Consider the following 19,667-nt stretch of genomic DNA (forward strand, 5'->3'; position numbering starts at 1 on the left):
CTGATATTGTTCATCAAAGAAATCATCAGTAACTGGGGCATCGGTAACCACAGGAGCCGTTGGGGCAAGGGATGAAAGAAGCGGTGGTGGGTAAAGTGTTGGGGAAGAGAGCACGGGATATAAAAGGTCTTTTTTTTTTTTATCACTCCTTCTCCTCCTTCCTTCAGACTGGGGTCCCGTATCAGCCTGCACTTTCTGTAAAGCTATAAGCAGCTCTTCCTTTTCCTTTCTATTCTTAAGTTCAGCAACTTAAAGCTCATTCCATTTCTGTGCCGCTTCCAACATACAGTCTTTAATAACCAATTCCCATCTGTCATACATATCCATCTGATAAGAACCTCCATTACAACAACCCTGTGTATTTCTGCACAGTATTTTTCTAATGTCCTGTATCTCATTCATATCTCCGGATCCTTCCACTACACCATTTACCTGCACTGTCCTTATTCTACTTTCTACAAGCCCTTTTTTTTTTTTAAATCTAATCCTGTCTTCTTTTCAATTAGCTTTCTAGGGGACCCGCCTTTCGATCCCAACAGCGCACTAGGAGCCTGGCTATCCCCCGAAAATAATCCTTCTAACATTAGGTTTTTAGGACTCTTGGGGGACTGTTTGGCTGGCTTGCTAATTGTTTTTTCCCATAGTAAGCGGCAGGATCTCAGCAGGAAATAACTCAGCCCTCGATAAACCCCATTCCACCCGCCGTCTGCTCCTGTCCCCGGATTACAGCTTCAGGTGACTTTGTGTCCATTTATTCGCATCAGCAGACTCCTACATCAATACACCCCGTGGAGTCCGGGATATGGAGGTTTTAACCCTGATCCCTTCATCAGACGGTTTGTATGCATCAATCTGCCAGGGTATTGTCTCCGTCACCTTAGCAACCCGTTGAGACAAGAGTATGACCAGACAGCGGATGAAAAACTCGACCTCCCATTTATTTAGACACACATTCTCTAATTACGCCCTTTCACCCCCATTCCTCAAATTATTATAAGAGCGTGCCACTCGCCCCGTTCTAATCCATTTCATAGGGGTGACTAGCTAACATTCACACTGTTCCGTTTTCCGTAGGGTCCCAAAGTCACCTTCCGTGAGTCCCTAGAATCCTCCCATGGGTCTGATACAGTATGCTCTCTTATTCTTTATTTTGCATATGCTTTTATTCTTTTTCTTTCTATATTCGTATTACTTCTAGCACACCAGTCAAACTCAACTAACAGGAATCCCCCGATCTACTCACCGTGACTCCATCCACCTGCCTGGAAATGCCCGTCAAGTCGTGCCTCATATCGGCTAGGAGGAGGTCAGGGACTCCCCACGCAGGAAACGCCCAAGGCAGGCCAATCCTACATTTACCGAAGCTGGACCCGACCCGGCTGGAATCAGCTCCACCACGGTCCTCTGGACGATCCTGCACGAGGAGTCGTCTGCCGTCTCCTGCCCCACGTTGGGCGCCAAAACTGTGGACGAAAACTCAGACCAGACAGCAGGTGCGGTTATAAAGCAGCTTTATTTTCAGAGTCACAGTGAGAAGAGTTTCAGAAAAGCAGACAATCAAATATACATGACAGCGTCAGGGCTCTTCTGAACCCCGTCTGTTGGGTGGGGTCCCGTTTTATACCCCTAGAATGCGTGATTTAATATCATTATAAAATGCAACAGTCACCATATTTATTATACACAATCCTTGAACCCATTTAATGTCCCTTGTAAAACTTGATTTCTTGGCCCCTTTTGTTATGGCGTTCAGATGTAAGCTAAGGGAAAATGTGATAAGGCAGACTCATGTGTGGAATGCTCAGACCTTGAGTCCTTTGCACAAACATTTTTCTGTTTGCTAAAACAAAGCATGCTTTTGCATGGTTTAGTAAAGCTTACTTCTCAGATATGAATTCGTACAAGGGAACAAAGAGAACATTCGTCTTCCACAAGCACCCAACACTACTTTGATGTACTCGAGTGTCCTTCCAACCATCCACACACTGTTATCTTTCTTCACCTAAGATTCAAATCCTTTCACTGAACCAACCATTGATGGAGCCCCTTCTGTACGCACAAAAGGAGAGCCGTGTGACAGAACCGACACAAACAGAGGTGAGCAAGCAGCAGCAGTACTTCAGTCTCACTGATTGGTTAGTTGCAAGACAGACTTGTGGACAGGAACGATCCTTTATTCCAGAGTCAATAAAGAAAATTTTGCAGAATCTTTAATAATGGAAACTCTATGATTTCCAAAGTAAAACTGAAACTATCAACCTCCATCAAAATTATCCCACAACCTCCAGCCTCCAATGTGCTGTAATAACAGACATTTTATCTTTCTAATCTGACCTTAATTCAATTTATTTTCATGTTACCCTCTTGGGACATGTTGTCAGACACAGTTTTAGGTACCAGTAGCAATCATATAAAAAATGAAAGGAAACACCAACTTAATTCTTTACCAAGCGCTTCTCGATTGTTGTCGTGGCACCCCATGACACCCCACCACTACCTTAACCAATTTAACAAAGGTAATTATTTTATTAAGGGTGAATTCAGGTCAAGCCATTTTATTCAATTTTAGAAGGCAGCTTCAGGATCTTTACACAGATTTACAAATGCAACAGAAAAATACATTATAGGTGTGGGGAACCGCCCAGACACAGACAGGTAGACATTGTTTAAATGCACCACACATCTTTATTTACAATATTTACAGTTACGTGAAGCACACAACTCAGTGCCACAGCACCAATCACCCTCAAGTCCAGGCCCTACACAATGCCTCTCTTCTGGTCTACCTCCACTCCTCTCCTCTGAGCTCTGTCCTCTTCCACCCGAATCCAGCCATCGAATGGAGGGAGACGGCCCCTTTTATGCTCACCCGGACTAGCTCCAGGTGCCATCCGATAACCACCTGCCGGCCCTCCCAGGTGTGGCGGAAGTGCCGGCTGTGCACCCGGAAGCACTCCGGGTGTCCCTGGTTTTCTTGCCCCCAGCACTTCTGGGTGTGGCGGAAGTGCGGAAGGCAAGTGCTCCTCAGGCATCTGAGCGCCCCCGGTCCCCATAGCCACCAGGGCGGTCGCCCCCTCGTGATCTGGAGGAGGCGTAATCCCTCCTCCAGTCCTTCTGGGCGTCCCAGCTGGGTACCACCCACAGCCACTCGCCACATATGACATTCAGATATATATTTAAGTATTGTATAAAGTGCAGGTTAATGTATGAACTGTCAAAATGCAGTGAATAAAATATATAGATAAGAGAGGAGAGAGAAGGAGAGGAAAACAAATACTTGAAATAACAATAGTCCAAAGAGGTAATAAGTCATGAGAGTCCAAGTCAGCATCACACTGCACAAGTACCATTCAGAGGGGATGTCAAACTTGCTTTATTTAATTTTGTTGTGGTGAGTTGCACACAGTGGTATGGTGAGGTCTGTGGTGATTGTGACGTTTTAAATATATAAGTGTAAGTGGTGCAGCTGACTCGGGCATGTGAGTGTGCCACTCCACTCTGTGGTCTCAGGGAGTTCAGTGAGGGTCTGTGAGCTGATTGTCTTCTGCCCGCTCGTGCTGTCGGGTCAGCTGTTTCCCATTGACTCTCATCGTCTGTTTAAGTAGAAAAAGGAGACCAAGTAGAGGGCAGGACTGGAAGAAGAGCCGTAGAGAGAAGGAGTGGAGGAAGGTATGCGGCTAGGAAGAGAGTCTCAGTGGAGGAACATAAGGCTACCACACGAGAGGGAACAAGTGTGACCAACCACTCCAGGCGGGCCCATGTGTAAGGCTGAGGAGTGGCAGTGGGAGTTGGAGGATCGAAGCTTGGCACAGAGCAGGGTTTCCAAGCCCAGTTAAAGGATTGTTTGTGACTGTCGAAATGACACCTCCTTGGCCAGATAAGCAATGGAAATATTGGCTTTTAGAAAGCTGCACCGGGGCTCATGTTTGTTTTAAATGATTGGAAAGATTCCTGCTGTGATTTTAACTTCATTTTTATTGGATTTATTTATTTCACATTTTAACAATCTGGACCCACTGGACGCCGTAACAAAGAAGAGAATGAAAACAAAACTGAGTGCCATTATGAACAAAGCTGACATCCTCTCTCTGACACAACACTGAGGACTTTTAACCAGCGAATTGTACAGCAGCTGTGTGTCAAGAAATGTGACTGTATAGCGCCTCACTGTGACTGTGACAGCCAGTCAGACATTTTCTTTCTTTGTAATTTTCTTGCTTTATAGTCACTGTGGTGTGTGTTCAGACCAAAGTGTGTGTGTATATTTATTTATTTACTTACTTATGTATCTATCTTTTTATGTATTTATTTATTTAAAGAGCTTCTGTAAAGCTAAATTTCCCACACGGGACAAATAAAGTTCTATCTGTCTAGCTATCTATGTATCCTATACAATACTCTTCTTGTTGATCTATCTAAATTTCTAATCTTGCCTACCATTTATCTATCTATCTATCCTTCTTCTTGACTATATATGTCCTCATTTGCCCAGCTCATTCCCAGCCTATGACTATCGACGATTCCAGGTTCAAGCTGCCATGGACTGTGAAGCCAACCCTGACCGTCACACAGACCAGTTGTACTGAATCGCTGGGTATGTCAGACATCACAACCAGCTATCACAGGGCTGTGCCATAACGGTCTCTGGCTCACTAAGATTATGTTTTTTATTTCCATTTTTTTTAAATTTGCAGATGTGAGTATTTTTATAAAATCATAAATGTTATGTGAAAGTTGGTATCACCACAGAAGAGTTATTATACTCTATTCAGGACATCGTTCTTCATGTTCTTTACTAATTCAAATTACTTTCCGACCCTGTTTGTACTGAACACGCATATCCACTGGATCCGCCAGCTGGGAGCACCCTGTTCCAGAAACACTTGCTCATAATGATTGCCAGCACAATCAGCACCAGACCTGCTGCTCCAAGTCGAAGGTAATTCTGGGTTGAAAAATCTACAAAGATAAAAAAAGGGAAAAATCACCGTGATTTTCTTTGAGGGAAAAAAGAATTATTTCTACAGTGCACCAAACCAATTAAACACTTCACTCCCAGCAGGATCATTTAAAAGCTCTAGCACTGTGTTCGCATTTTTGTTGAGACTTGAGCAGCATTAAAATAATCAATCAAACATCAGCTTCAGTCACAAACAACAACTCATAAATGTATGGTGTGCAGTTTGCCTCAGTAGAAGTAAAGTCGCCGATCAGATCCCGCACCCTAAGTCCGACTTGGTAGACACACACGACTGACCTCCTTAAACGTCACTGCTAATCTGTGGAGTGCGACTCACTGGCAGTGATCACCTTCTACTAATAATTAAAAACTCACTTAAACAAAGGTGACAAGTTTAGTTTGGGTCTCTCACCTGACACACGTAACTGAACGGGGTCACTAAAATTCGTATAAAGCTCTTCTTTTGAAGCCCGACACTTGTACTCTCCACTATGTGAAAGACTCACAGGCTCGATGGTGAAGCTCTGCTCCCTTTGTGTTTTGTTAGAGTTTTCATCTCCGGTCTTCTGTAGCTCATATCTCCAGGCAAATAAATCACCAGGAAGAAGACAGAGCAGGTGGACTTCATCTCCTACATATATCCGTCCATCTGTACGCCCAGAAATCACCTTTAATGTGGCCGTCCTTTCTGAAAGTGAAAAGATGACAGGGTGAAAGCACAAGGGTCTCCTCCTCTTTCTCTTGTTATCATTGTTAAAGGCCATTATGACCACAATGACGTGTAACCAACCCTCTGCAAATTCTCTCATCCAAATGAATGACAGCAATCTGAACCAATGAAACCCTGGTCGGGATGCCAATCCAATCCTCCATGAGTGCCTTTTCTTTGGCTTAGTGAGTCCAATGAGCAGCAGGCTTTATAATATTATTCAATTAAATACAATCTGAGGTAGCTTTGTGTCCAGAGCAAGAAAACTTCATTTATTTACTCAACATCATAGACAAAATGAGAGAGATAATGGAAAATATTAAACTGAACAGCTTCTTCTCTTCATATAGGAGGACATTAGGAGATGCCCAACCTCACATTACAGTTTGTTCTAATTCCTACTGCAAGAAGCTCATAAATAGAGTGCAGGTCTCAAAATTAACAAAACTCAGATCTGACATTCATTCAACAAAGGTGTCAATTTTTATTTTGGTCTCTCACCTGACACATATAACTGAACAGGATCACTAAAACTCGAATAAAGTGCTCCTCTTGCTCCCCGACACTTGTACTCCCCATTATGTGAGAGGGTCACAGGGCCGATGGTGAAGTTCTTCTCCATTTGAGTTTTATGAGGGCTTTCATCTCCACTCTTGTACAGCTCATATGTCCAGTCAGCTGGATCTCCATCGACCAGACAGAGCAGGTTGACTTCATCTCCTACATATATCCGATCATCCGTATGTCCAGAGATCACCTTTAATGTGGCTGTCCTTTCTGAAAGTGAAAAGACGACAGGGTGAAAGCAGAAGGGTCTCCTCCTCTTTCTCTTCTTATCACTGTTAAATGTCATCATGACCACAATGGACTGTACCCGACTCTCTGCAAATTCTCTCATCCAAATAAGTCAAACCAGTCTTAACCAATGAAACGCTGGTCGGGAATGCCAATCCAAACCTTTCTGCTGCAGGGTGCCTTCTCTTTAGCTTAGTGAGGCAAATGAGCAGCAGGCTTCATAATATTATTCAGTTAATTACAATCTAAGAGACCTTTGGTGTCCAGAACAAGAAAACTTCATAAAATCATCAACACCACAGACAAGGTGAGGGAATAAAGGGTCAGAGTAAAAAAACATTAAAGTGAACAGTTTCTTCTTTTCGTTTTGGAGGATTTTGAGAGATGTCCAACCTCGCATTACAATTTCTCCTGATTCCTACAACCAGAGGCTCATAAATAGAGTGCAGGTCTCAAAATTAACAAAACTCAGACCTGACAGATTTACACGTACAGACTAATTGAACAGGCCTCACCCTAGGTAGCCTAGGCCCAAACTCAGAATGTAGGCTTCTAGCCTGCACAGGCCCAAAAACAGAACTGAGGCTTTTTAAAATTCGACATTTCAAAATATGTCATGTAGAGGAGAAGGAAATTCTAAACCTTACTTTTGAATGACAACAAAAACAGACCACTAATTCAAAAAGAGAAGCACAAAAGAGAGCAGGGAGAATAACAAAACAACAAAAAAACAATTTTGTGAAAAAAGCAAAATCAAAAATTGAACAAACCCAAAAATTTTACAAAACCAAAGAACAGTATCTTATGCAAATGTAGAGGTCAAAAAATGTTTTATAGTACATGTTACTTAGGCTTTCATTTTATTTCTGTTCTATTATTTATATGACACTGGAGACTGGTCATGGCCTACATTATCACTCAGTTACATAATGAACAGGTCAGGTCAGGTTAGGGAGCATGCACTGGTACACTGTGTTGCCACACCCACCACACAATGAAATAGCTCAGGATCCTGATTGGCAAACCCCCATGCAGACATGCAGTCTAGTCCCACCCCCTCAGGAAATGACCATCTATGTACTGCAGCCAGTTGTTATGTGGGCATCTGCTTGGCCTAATCCAGCCACTCGGGTCCTAAACAATTAGGATCCTCTAAGCTGGAACAATAATCAACAAATAAACAAAAATGAATTGTCTGGTAGCTTTCTTACAAGAAGACCTAGTGCCATGTCCTGTTTCAGATCTGCACTATTTTTGACCTTTGGCTGATTTTTGCCTTGCCCCTATGCTTTGTTTGCTCAGTTAAGTTTGTGATCTTCTACATTTTGACCTTGCCTGTTCTCAACAACAATTTTATCTTACATGTCTTATCTCGTGGCCTTTTGTTTCTCCCACAATAATTCTGGAAGACCTGTATCATAACACCAGGAGATAACGTTATCAAAAACAAGAAAACAGTAATGAAGAACTACAAAACAATGCCATCCCCAGCTGCTGTTTAGATTGACGTTTCTGCTTTTGTGTAGCTGGGGTAAGTTCCCAGGTTCATCATTAGGTGGCCCCACCCTTTATAATAAGGACAGACAGAGGACAAATTAAATGAATGCATACATTCTTAATAAAATTAAAATGTAAACATAAATAACACACTAAAGTAATAAAATACAGAATGAATAATAAAATAATATTTTAAAATCAACCCAAAAATGAAATAAATAAGGAACATACTTGAGCCCGGGATGAGACCCTAGCTGAACCAATTACAGTGTCATAATTAATGTCAACTAAAGCTGACAGGCCTCCAGAGAGCAAAAACTTTTGAGATGAAAACCTCGTTGAGAAAAAAATAAAATAAAAAATCAAATGATGCTTCTCATCTCCAACATATTTGAGATTCTTCAGTTCTGCTAGTCATTTTTCTCCCTCAAACAAGGATTTGCGTTACTTCACATTCATGTTTGGGACAAAAATTCAGAATATTCAGTAAAGGAACGCCATTAAACTTTCTTTAAGTTAAACTTCCAATAAACTAAAGTCACAGAACAGGCAGCCATGAAAAGGATCTATATAAATAAAACACATTATTATTATTATGTGGAAACAGAGCCTATGTGTCCTGTCTTTGTAGATTTAAGAGTGACAGCTGCTCAATGCTGACCATTCTGTAGTTCTACGCTTACCTTGAACATTCAGTATGACAGCATTGCTGAGAAGTGACCTCTGGCGAGTATCATATCTGTAGCCATCACACTGGTACTCTCCACTGTTAGACTGAGTCACAGACTGAAATATGTGAGTGTTTTCTCTACTTTCCCTCCAGATTGGCAGACTATTTTTGAACCATCGATGTATACAAATATCAATGAGCCCCTCAACAATGCACTTCAGAGTCACAGTGTCTCCAGTGTACACGGGTTCCCTCTGTGTCTGCAGTATCAGAGTCACCTTTGGAGGATCTGTGGGGTAGAAGAGACGAGACCTGCTTTTGATCATGAAGCTACCAAAATCAAACACAACTGCTGAACAAACACTGACAGATTTATGAGTTTATGAGTCCAGGAGATTGTGGGGGCATCAAGAAGCAAAACCTTCAGCTTTCAACCAGTTGATTAGGCAGAATAATGTTAAATACACTGAAAAAATCAAACCACATGATCCTGACTGTGGTGCCGATATTGTCCAAGTGGGAGCCATCTCTGTGGAGCAATGCTTTGCATTTTCAATTCCAACAAATGGTGCATCTGTTTATTGCCTCTTGGTATGGGATTCATAAAAGCAGTATTAATAATTGTGATGTACCAACTGTTGGTTAACAGAGGTGCAACAACAGAACAGACACATGGATACAGACTCTTGTCCTTTTATTAAGGTGGACTAGCTATGCTACCTTGTCTAAGATGAGTTGAAATTTAACTAATCTATGTAGACCTCAGTGTTAACATTTGTTGTGCACCTAGAGAAATTGGAAAGCATTTAATAATGCATATATAAATAAAATGCATTACTACAAATATTCTGTGATGAACCATCTGTTGGAATGACAAACACAATGCATTCCATTACTAAAAAATGTTTTGGAGTGACGGAGACATAGCAACAGGATGGACACACAGATACTTATCCTTTCATTAATGAGCAGAAAAGAAATGTTTTCTGCTTCTTTTAACATAAAACTTCCTTTTTTATACTTTACAAATCTTGTCTTTTCCAAATAAAAAAATTACAATTATATGATATTTAAAAAAAAGATTTTTCAACATTGCTATATCCATTGGAAGCAGCTAAGGGGCTTTGGTGACAGTAATTTTCCTCTGAAACAGGGGAGGGCGCTGTGTTCTAATGCCTTGTCTTCTCCTCCCTCAGCAGAATGGAAGACTGACAGCCACTCCACTGCTGAAGTCATGTCCCTGGACCCGCCCCTTCCTCCCACATTACCATATAGGCCAGATACTCTCCATCTTGTTTTCAATTCTGTCTGGAACTTGCATCTGAAACGATGTCTTCACAATTATTGGTTCTTTTTTGTTTTTCTAAACCTTCAAGATGGTGCCTCAACACTTTATCTTTGTCTCCTTTTTACAACATATATAATCTAAAAAGATTTGCACCATGTTAAGTCTTCAAAATGAGGCAGACAGCACTTTACACATCTGCCATTTTAAGTGTTCATCAGGACTTCAGAGCAACCTCAATAGAAAATGTGAGCAGAAAACTCAAAGTCAGCTCCAGCTTCAAAGGAAACACCAAGAAATACTCAAAAGAAGACGACATGGGAACTTTGTGCCTTTACACTTATAATTTTTAACTTTTTACACAGCGACAAGGCTTGTAAAAGACACTGCAAGTCAAAGGCAGCTCTCGGATGTTAATCATTTAGGAGGGAGAAGGCGATAAAAGGGTTAGAAGTCAAAGATACACCAGGAGTGGTGGTTTAAAACAAGTGAACACCTGCCATGGTCAGGAATATAATACAACAGGAGTGTCAACATAATGGAGTTTGGAGTCCGTCAGCATCTTAAAAATCAAACTGTAAGAAGCAGAAAAGCTAAAGGATAATCAAAAAGACACAGTGAAGTTTTACATGGGAGTCAGATTTTGTTTTACAGTTTTTCTCAATGGATTTGACACGTTTCTCACTCCACAAATGCCATTCTCACAACTGTGCAAGCGTTTCCCAAAACAGTTCATGCATTTCTCAAAGCAGCACCCTAGTTGTGCAGAAGGTACTGAAACACTGCAAAACATTCATCAAAATGCACAAAGGCGAATAGTCGTTACACCATGTTTGTCATTTACAGAAGCTTACACCACAATATTCTTTTATTCATCAAAGCTTGCCATTTCGGAATACTGCTGTCACGACAAAGGTGAAAAATAATGACACATATTTATAGTATATACACATACATCTATCCATCAAGTAAAAACAATTGTAATAAACCTATATAGGAAATGGAAACCTTCTGTAACAAAAATATTCTTTGAACTGAGGAAAATCCTCCATTCAAAAGTATCCTGCAAATGAAACAATGTCAACAGACGTCTTCATGGGCCATCCATTTTTTCTTCAGCTTCAGGCCACAGAACTGGATCCATGTCATGCCTTATAGTTTATCTTTCAAAGGCAGAGGGTGGGAAGAGCTTTCAGCATCTCACACCCACCCACAACATGCTTCAGCTATCAGGTCTTCATACCAAGCCTTCATTGCCTCTAGCAAATGACATCTTGATATGGGGATGGTGCTCCTACACCGTCCACCTCCATGTGGAAGAATACTCCTCAGCTGGGTTAAGGAAGGGTGAACATGATGGCATAAACAAGCTGAACATCCTTGGACAGGCATCAAACTAAGCTTTTATTTGAGTAAAGTTTTGAAATCTTTCATTGTCCCAGACCACCACAACATTTGGCAGGCCTGGTGCAACCACTCGTCTCTCAATTTCAAGAATGAGAACATTGAATAACCCATCTAAAAACTGTCAAATTATTGAAGGACCCAATAGTTAGTGGCCCTGTGCCCCATGAGATTTCTTTCACATCATTGAATCTTGTTGAGGTATAAACCTGCCTCATCAACATCACAGCTGATCAGTTTACTTCAAGTTGCACCCGTCTCCCTGCCTCAGACCGTGGTGTTTAGGTAATGAACAATTGCGGCTCTTATTTTTGGAGCTACTCTGGGGTTGCTCCAACTATTCTTCCCTCTGTCTCTTCCCTGTCCCCCACATCCTCCACTTGTTCTTGGACCCCTTCCACTCAGTATGCCTTGTCCCTGTGTGACAGCTTGCTGATCCATGTAGCACCACACACTTCAGTAACTCACATGGATATACAACTGTGTGAGAGGCTAATAGCATGTGCTTTCATGGAGGAAACACCACTAGAAACATCTGCTCTGGGCTTCTCCTCACCAGCTTTGTCCTGAACAGATTATGCAAAAGCTAAAAGAATGAATTGTCTTACATGCTGTCATTTACAGCAATGAGCTGCTAATTCAGTGTGACAAACTGATGAATGTTCTAACTGTTATGATGTGTTTCTCAGAGTCAAATGAGAAATGCACCACACAATGAAGAACGTGTTTAGAGTTGGCCAATATGCGCCTCAGCATTTGCAGTTTGTAAAGGAAATACAAAGAGAAATATGAGTGACCACATGCATTGTTACTGTGAGGATTTGGTGAAAAGTTGTGAGAAAAGTGTTTTTGGGATGACAAACGTGTCAAATCAATTGAAAAAAACAGTAATAGTAAAAATTAAATGACCACAAGACCTATGAAGAAAAACAAAGTCTATGACCTGACACCAAACAGCATTTGTAGCAATGCAAAGCTGAAGCCTTGTGGACTTACCTCCATTCTGTGTGGAAGCTGTCACTGCAATCACAGCTGAAACAAAGGAATACAGAATCTATTAAAAATTTCAGTTTTCATACCTGGCAGATTTCTAAATTGTATGAGATAAATTAGAGCTTGGTGTCCGAGTAATTAGCAGTACTAAGAATCTAACAATGCATAAGGCGTACGGTTTTATGCCAGTCACAAACACTCAAAGTGGCTCGGCACGGCATGCTAGCTCCACTGCTCTTTTTAATTCTGGCCCTCCTCTTCATATTGTCTTCTGGCACAGTGGATTATGGGAATCTTAAAAGTTATTTTTAAAAACTGAAAGGAAAATTGTTTCTGAGAAACTGGAATGAATTCTTCAGTATTCTTATTATAAAAAAAAATCGATAGATACTTTAATTACTTAATTGATTTATCAACACCTCAGTAGTTCGAATGGAGTGGGACAGTGTGAGGTTTTTTTTTCCAGTGGCTGGGGTGCCAATCCTGCCACCAACTCCTGAGTTCTCCCTGCATGTTGGAGGACCTGATTGCAGGACTGGATTCAGGTTAACATCATACCCAGGATGGAGCAATTGCAGTTTAAAGGCTTTGCTCAAGGGTCCAACGGAGTGGAGTTACTTCTGCCATGTATGGGATTTGAACTGGCAACCTTCTGATTGCTGGCAGAGATCCCTAGCCTTAGAGTCACCACTCTTTCTTAGCACTCAAACAATTATGAGATATAAAATGAGTCAACACATAACAAGCTAACCCATGTCCATCATTCTCTAGCCATCCGGCACACTTTAAAAGACCACCAAACCATCATAATCCACTCAAAAGTAGCCCAATACAATATCTGAAAATAAAAAAAAGTGAAGGTCCCCATAATGGTGATCTTCTCAGGTCCACAAAACATTTTGACGAAACTCAAAGAAAAAAGAAAATCAACAGTTTTGGAAAAGTCTGCTGTGGCAGAATGAGAGCAGCAACAAGCCATGGAATTGAATAATGAGTTTAGTTCACAACAAGAATCAGCTTCAAATTAAGAAAGTGATTGAAGTTTGAGGTCCTGACTTAGCTGGTTTGCTGTCGACTCACTTCACGTCTCGTTTCTGTTTAGTTGCCATTTAATGAAAAAATTGAACCAATTCAGATGACTTAATCTTAAAAAACAATTCAGTTAAAATGAAGGGAAAAGAAGTTAATTAGCAGCAAAAACTAATCACTAATCTCAGGAGACCCCTGGTTTAGAGTGTATATGAGTGTGTGTGTAATGTGTATAAAAAATTCAACACTACAATTTTCTTATTGTTTGTATGTAATCTTTTATTACTTAAAGGTCAGCTCCTAGAATGTAAAAATGTTTTAAATGTTTTTTTAAGAGTTAGAATAAAAACCCACAGCCACAGACTCCAGTTTATAGTCTGTGTGTATATAATATATATAAAAAAATTAAAAACTAACATTTTCTTTTTGTATGATTTTTTTGTTCTCTTATAGATCAGCTCCTGGAAAGTAAAAAAGATTTTATTATTGTAAAATGAAAAATTAAAAGTAAGTAAAATACTTACAAATGATCAGATAAAGCTCCCAGGCTTGCATTTCCTACTTGAGTTAATGGAAAACTGAACACTATATTATTATATAATAGATAGATTGAGCAATTCTTTTGCAATTTTGCATTTCCAGGAAATGACAATCAGTTACGCTGTTCTAACCAGGAAAACCACAGTGAATGTTTTAATAGTTTGATCATTCACGTGTGTTATTTATATACAGGATTCTGTGCACTTTCTGCTTGCAAAATGACATTTTCAGCTGTTCCATGATGTTTGATAAGCTCAGAGTGCTACACAAATGATTAAAAACAACATACAACACACAACACCAGGACAAAACAGTAAACATGAAATTTAAAAAGACCTGCTCCACACATAGATATATCTACGGTGTCCTCCAAAATGTTTGGGACAAAGACACATTGTTCCTTTATTTATCCCTCTGCTCCACATATTAAAATTACAAATCAAATAAGTCAGACAAGATTAAAGTGCACTTTGCAGACTTTCACTTAAGTGGATTTGCATACATTGGAGTCACACTATGTAGAAATGGCCACACTTAAAGTGAAAAGGCTCCACTCTTTTAATCTTTCCTCATAACTGATGCCCTGGAATCAGCCTGTTTGTTCTTCAATGGACTTTTCCTAGCGCTGCTATAATAATAATAGCCTGACGTTCTGTTAGCCTTCTTAATGGCTTCTGAACTGTGTCTGGCAGTTGATAGTGACGAGTCCATTACAACTTCTACATCCTTCTTATAAGGTGTACTCTCTATTTTCAGACCTCCTATTGTGTATTCAAACCTCTCATTTTTATTTTTGCCATGTAATAATTTAAATTTACTGACATTAAATTTCATCATTCACAAATCTGACCAAGCCTGTCTGCTATCCAAGTCCCTGTGTGATGATTCAATGGACTGCAGATTATCTGCCAATCCACCTTTCTTGGTATCATCTGCAAATTTATCCAGCTTGTTATTTATATTCCTATCCAAATTATTTATATTTATATTAAAAATAGCAGCTATCCCAACACTGACCCCTGTTGGACACCACTCTTAATTCCACCCAGTTCTGATAAGATTCCTCGCATCATCACCCTCTGCTTCCTGTGTCTGAGCCAATTCTGCACCCATCTAAACAACATCTTTCTGACCTCCCGCTTCTTTTAGTTTGATGCCAAACCTCCTCAAGTGGTATCTTGTCAAAACCTTTCTGAAATTCAAGATAAATTTACACAAGGTGAAACTCACTCTTCTTACTCCTTCCTTTGCTTCCAAAATATCCCTTAATCTAACCTTTCCTACTCCACCCATTTTTTGTCAAACCTTTCTTCCTTATTCTGCCAAATGTTTACCACATTCCATGCTGAGTGATTTCTAAAGTTGAATTTAGCTCACTGAGTCCAAACTGAGGTCATGACAGTCATGTCTTTCTACTTATCAGGGAAAAGTACTTTATTTTTATAGACTTACTAGGGGGTTCGCCCCCTGCTTGCTTCGCTCACCAATCCCCACAGCCTGCGCTATGTGCCTGCCATTTCGCGTCTCTGCCGCTCGCATCCTCTGAAACCCCCTTTTAAACGTTGATACAATGAGAACCACATATTATTTTTTACCTCCTCTTTGCTCGATCAGCTGCTGCTGTCCTTCGAACATTTCAAAGCCTGCACAGCAGCTGTCCTACTCTTTGTCTTTTATTTCCAGCCCCGGGTATGGTTAAATGTCTGGGCACAAAGTCTTGTCTCGCGGGATGTGAATTCTTGATATTTTTTAGTTTACAATTTAAAAATGGAAAAAGAGTCTGATAATCTAACAACATCACATTAAAGTTCAATAAATTCTGAAAAGAATGATATCAAACATATATATGTAGGTTTTAAAATAAGATTTAAAGTGTGACAAAAAACTTGACACAAAACGTCACATAAAATCGTTGCACAAAATCATTGCACTTTTAGGCTTACGATTTTATATATAGAGAGTAGACATAAATTGTAACACCAGCTACCATATCAACAACCCTAATGATTAATTGTAATTCTTTTATCTCAAAGTGACTGCGGTAATCTCCCCTGAAGGTATTGATTTTTTGATTAAGAATTTTGTTTTGTCCCGTTTTTAGGATTTTGGGCTCACCTCCCTGTAATGGTCCACGTTGGCTCCACACTGCCAGGTTGTTTCCGGGAGCCTCTTGAGCCTGGAACCATCTACAGTCGTGAATCGAGATGAGCCAGGCAAATGAGAACACACAGACTCAGGAAATAGCAGGTGAACAGTGTTCAGTACTTTTATTTAAAACCAAGCAAAGTTAACAATACAGAGCATAAACATCTTCAGTAAATAATTCATAAAAGTGAAGTGAAACATGGAGGTTAAAATTCCACACATAGGCCAATAAAAACAAGGTTAAAATCCCAGGAAGGTGTCTCTATTAAAACAGTCACGAGCCTCAATGCCCCTCTCTAAAACCCAAACCCGGGATTTACTGGAAGAATGCAAGTTCCTGTTGAGGTAAGATGAGGAGACCCCCGCCAACAGGTGTAGTCCTCCACTAAATTCCAGTTTTGGGTTCGCACTACCTGTGCGTCTGTGTCTGTAGGACACCCCTCTGAACCCAACACACATCTCCCTCAGCCAGTCCATCGGCGTGAGAAGGAAGACACTGACACTACAGGGCTGTTCCTCTATGTTGTTTTAAGACGCTCTTCTTCTCCAGCCCCACTCTTGAGTGCAGGCCTGCCACTCGCTTCATTAGGGGCATACTCTTGACCACCTGCCTCCACTCACTGCCACACAGGCTCCTCACCAGTCCTGTCTCTTTCTCCTCCTGTAACCTCCACTTTCTCTTTGTCATAATTCTGATCTGATCCTCTTTGTTCATCTTGTTTCTATCATTCAGGCTCCTTTTACATTTGCCAGTTGGGTGCAGGTGCTGTCATCCTTCTGCTCTGAGGTTGAATGAGGCACCTGACTGACCCACTCACATTCACACATGAATATGCATTCAGCCGGGCACCCTAATCAACTTCAGAGTGGCACTGGCATGCACACAACTGCACCTGTTCATAGCCTGCATGCTCCAGGACTCGATTATTTATTTAAAAATCGCACTTCGTCACGGACCTCTTACCACACTTCCTTTATGACCTTTTGCCATATCTGTTTTTGACTCTTTCATCTTTGCGCCAATCTGTCTTTGTCCTTTTCAGGGCAAGCCTTTTTTGTTTAAGACACAATAGAAGGAAAATTAAACAGACTTCTCAGGTAACTGCAGTCATAATGACTACAGCACCTGAGAGTCTTGAATCATAGCAGGGCTCATTCTCTCCAAACACAGAATGCCATTAAGAGTAACAGACCAGAGGAAAATGGAAAAAAAAAACAATAAACAAAACATAAACAAGATAAGGGTAAACATTCAAGTGGAAACAAAAAATATGAAGAAAAATGCAATCGTGGTTGAGGCACTGCAGTAATCCTATCACTTTCCCACCAAACCCTTCCATCTCACCTCTGCTGCCTCTCTCATTGTCAATGGCCTTCCCACCCATCAATTTCTAAGCATTTGTCCCAGTGCACCTTGTGACTTCACACTCTGTGCTTTCTAGCACTTAAATCCCAATTGATACTTACTGTACTTCCAGGACATGTAAATCCCAAAATGTTGTAAAAGAACTTCTAATAATGACTATTACACAGTGATTTACCTACAAACGGCAGCTAGATAAACGGGCAAAAACAAATCTTTCATTTTTCACAAGAATGCTCTGTCACATTGAGAAGCTCCGTAGAGCACAAAAGCAAAATGGAGTTTCCTGAGACACGAGGCAATCCAAGGAATCGTTAAAGAGAGAGAGAGCAAAATATCAATAATCCAATAATTCACAAAACGTACAAAGCCTAGTAAAAACACAGAAACTCACCCAAATTAACATCTCTAGTGCTTTCAAAATGAACCACCAGGAACTGTGGGAGACCCTCTGAATTTATAGGGCAGAGGGTAGTGACTGGCAGGTGGCCCCACCTCTTGAGGGAACCAACCACAAAACACATGGGACATAACCCAGAAGAAGAAGAAAGAAGAATACAAATAATCAACCAAAGTAATATTAGTATAAATGAAAGAATCAAAAAAAGACCTAAAACATGAATTTGAACTCCAGCCAGATGTGGAACCCCTGGCTAAAATATACCAACTATAAGGACTGAGGCAGATCTATGGTCCGACAAGCAAGAGTGAGCTCTCGTGACCAAAGACGATTGAAACCCTGAGTCCTGCTGTGCCTTATAAGATACACTTTTCTGAGTCAAAACAGTAAAATGGTGCGTACTGGCTCAAAAAGCCTGAATGTGCTCCATTTGCCCCCTGGAGGTCCCCATGACCTTTTTTCTTATGAATGCACCACTTTAAGTATAACTGTTCGGGAAGCCACGTCATCAACACCTTGAAATTCCCCTGCTGTGACTCTTTTTTTTTTTACCTCTCTGGCATACAGAGACGAATTCTCGATCCCCTTTCACTTCACTCTTCCCCCTGTGCCATTGATGGAATTGTTTCATAGTATGCTGATCATGTTAAAGGTCAACAAATAAAACATGGAGACGTTGAAATATAAGGATTAGATGAAGTAGAATTGCCTTGTCTGAGACTATTACTAACATGTCGTGCATCTGTTCTCTGTTCTGCAAAAGATCAACTTCCTCTTTGTCACAGCATGACACGCACCTTATTTTGTTTAAACCTTTGATGAAAAAAAAATCTGTCTTTTGAAAATGTCATTTATTTTTACCTCTGTAACTTTTATTTGACATGATTCACAAAATCCACTGCACTCTGTCCATCTCCATAATGGACATTACAAATTTGACAAATGTTGACCATTAAAACCACCTGCAGTGCCTAAACTTCTGCTTTTGTGCTTTTCTGAAATACTCTACAGTGCTCGTCTGATCTCATACCAAACTCTGTGCTGTCCTTTTATAAAGAAAAAATAAAGCCTATAATAATATTTAGTTTCTATGGCATCATGTTTTGAGTCCAGTTATTTCAAGAATGAAGTCTTCCTCAGGAATCCTGAAACATGTCCATATAAAGAGGACAAACCACAACGCTAGCAGCGTACAAGAAAAGCAAAGTCACAAGTCACTTACTTCACATGTTCAATGGCTCTGTGTGCATCTGTGCATGAGTACGCCCCAAAATGGCGGGATGTGACATTCAGGACGGCTTGTTTCTAGCACCCGACACTTCTTTGATGTACTCGAGTGTCCTTCCACCCATCCACACACTGTTATCTTTCTTCACCTAAGATTCAAATCCTTTCACTGAACCAACCATTGATGGAGCCCCTTCTGTACGCACAAAAGGAGAGCCGTGTGACAGAACCGACACAAACGGAGGTGAGCAAGCAGCAGCAGTACTTCAGTCTCACTGATTGGTTAGTTGCAAGACAGACTTGTGGACAGGAACGCTCCTTTATTCCAGAGTCAATAAAGAAAATTTTGCAGAATCTTTAAAAATTGAAAATCTATGATTTCCAAAGTAAAACTGAAACTATCAACCTGCAGCAAAATTATCCCACAACCTCCAGCCTCCAATGTGCTGTAATAACAGACATTTTATCTTTCTAATCTTACATTAATTCAATTTATTTTCATTTTGGGACATGTTGTCAGACACAGTTTTAGGTACCAGTAGCAATCATATAAAAAATGAAAGGAAACACCAACTTAATTCTTTAACAAGCGCTTCTCGGGCACTACTCGATTGTTATCTTGGCACCCCATGACACCCCACCACTACCTT

General features: G+C 40.5%; 1 protein-coding gene across 1 annotated transcript; it reads right to left on the reverse strand.

Moving 5' to 3' along the window:
- Positions 1–4,296: 4,296 nt before the first annotated feature.
- LOC120519010 (leukocyte immunoglobulin-like receptor subfamily A member 6) lies at positions 4,297–13,909 on the reverse strand. Its single transcript, XM_039742079.1, has 6 exons — positions 13,867–13,909; positions 12,317–12,352; positions 8,645–8,920; positions 6,171–6,446; positions 5,373–5,648; positions 4,297–4,959 (listed from the first exon to the last, which is right to left on the reverse strand). The coding sequence occupies exons 1-6, from the start codon at positions 13,895–13,897 to the stop codon at positions 4,796–4,798; spliced, it is 1,059 nt and encodes a 352-aa protein (XP_039598013.1). The 5' UTR covers positions 13,898–13,909; the 3' UTR covers positions 4,297–4,795.
- Between the last annotated feature and the right edge of the window lie 5,758 nt (positions 13,910–19,667).

This window comes from Polypterus senegalus, chromosome 18 (assembly GCF_016835505.1).
Source record: "Polypterus senegalus isolate Bchr_013 chromosome 18, ASM1683550v1, whole genome shotgun sequence".
Classification (NCBI taxonomy): Eukaryota; Metazoa; Chordata; class Cladistia; order Polypteriformes; family Polypteridae; genus Polypterus; species Polypterus senegalus.

Coding starts and splice junctions, on each gene's coding strand:
- LOC120519010 (XM_039742079.1), bottom strand. CDS start 13,897: ATGCAAGCCTGGGAGCTTTATCTGATCATTT. Junction 12,353..13,866: donor GGAGCTTTATCTGATCATTT/GTAAGTATTTTA, acceptor CCTTTGTTTCAG/CTGTGATTGCAGTGACAGCT. Junction 8,921..12,316: donor AGCTTCCACACAGAATGGAG/GTAAGTCCACAA, acceptor TCTACCCCACAG/ATCCTCCAAAGGTGACTCTG.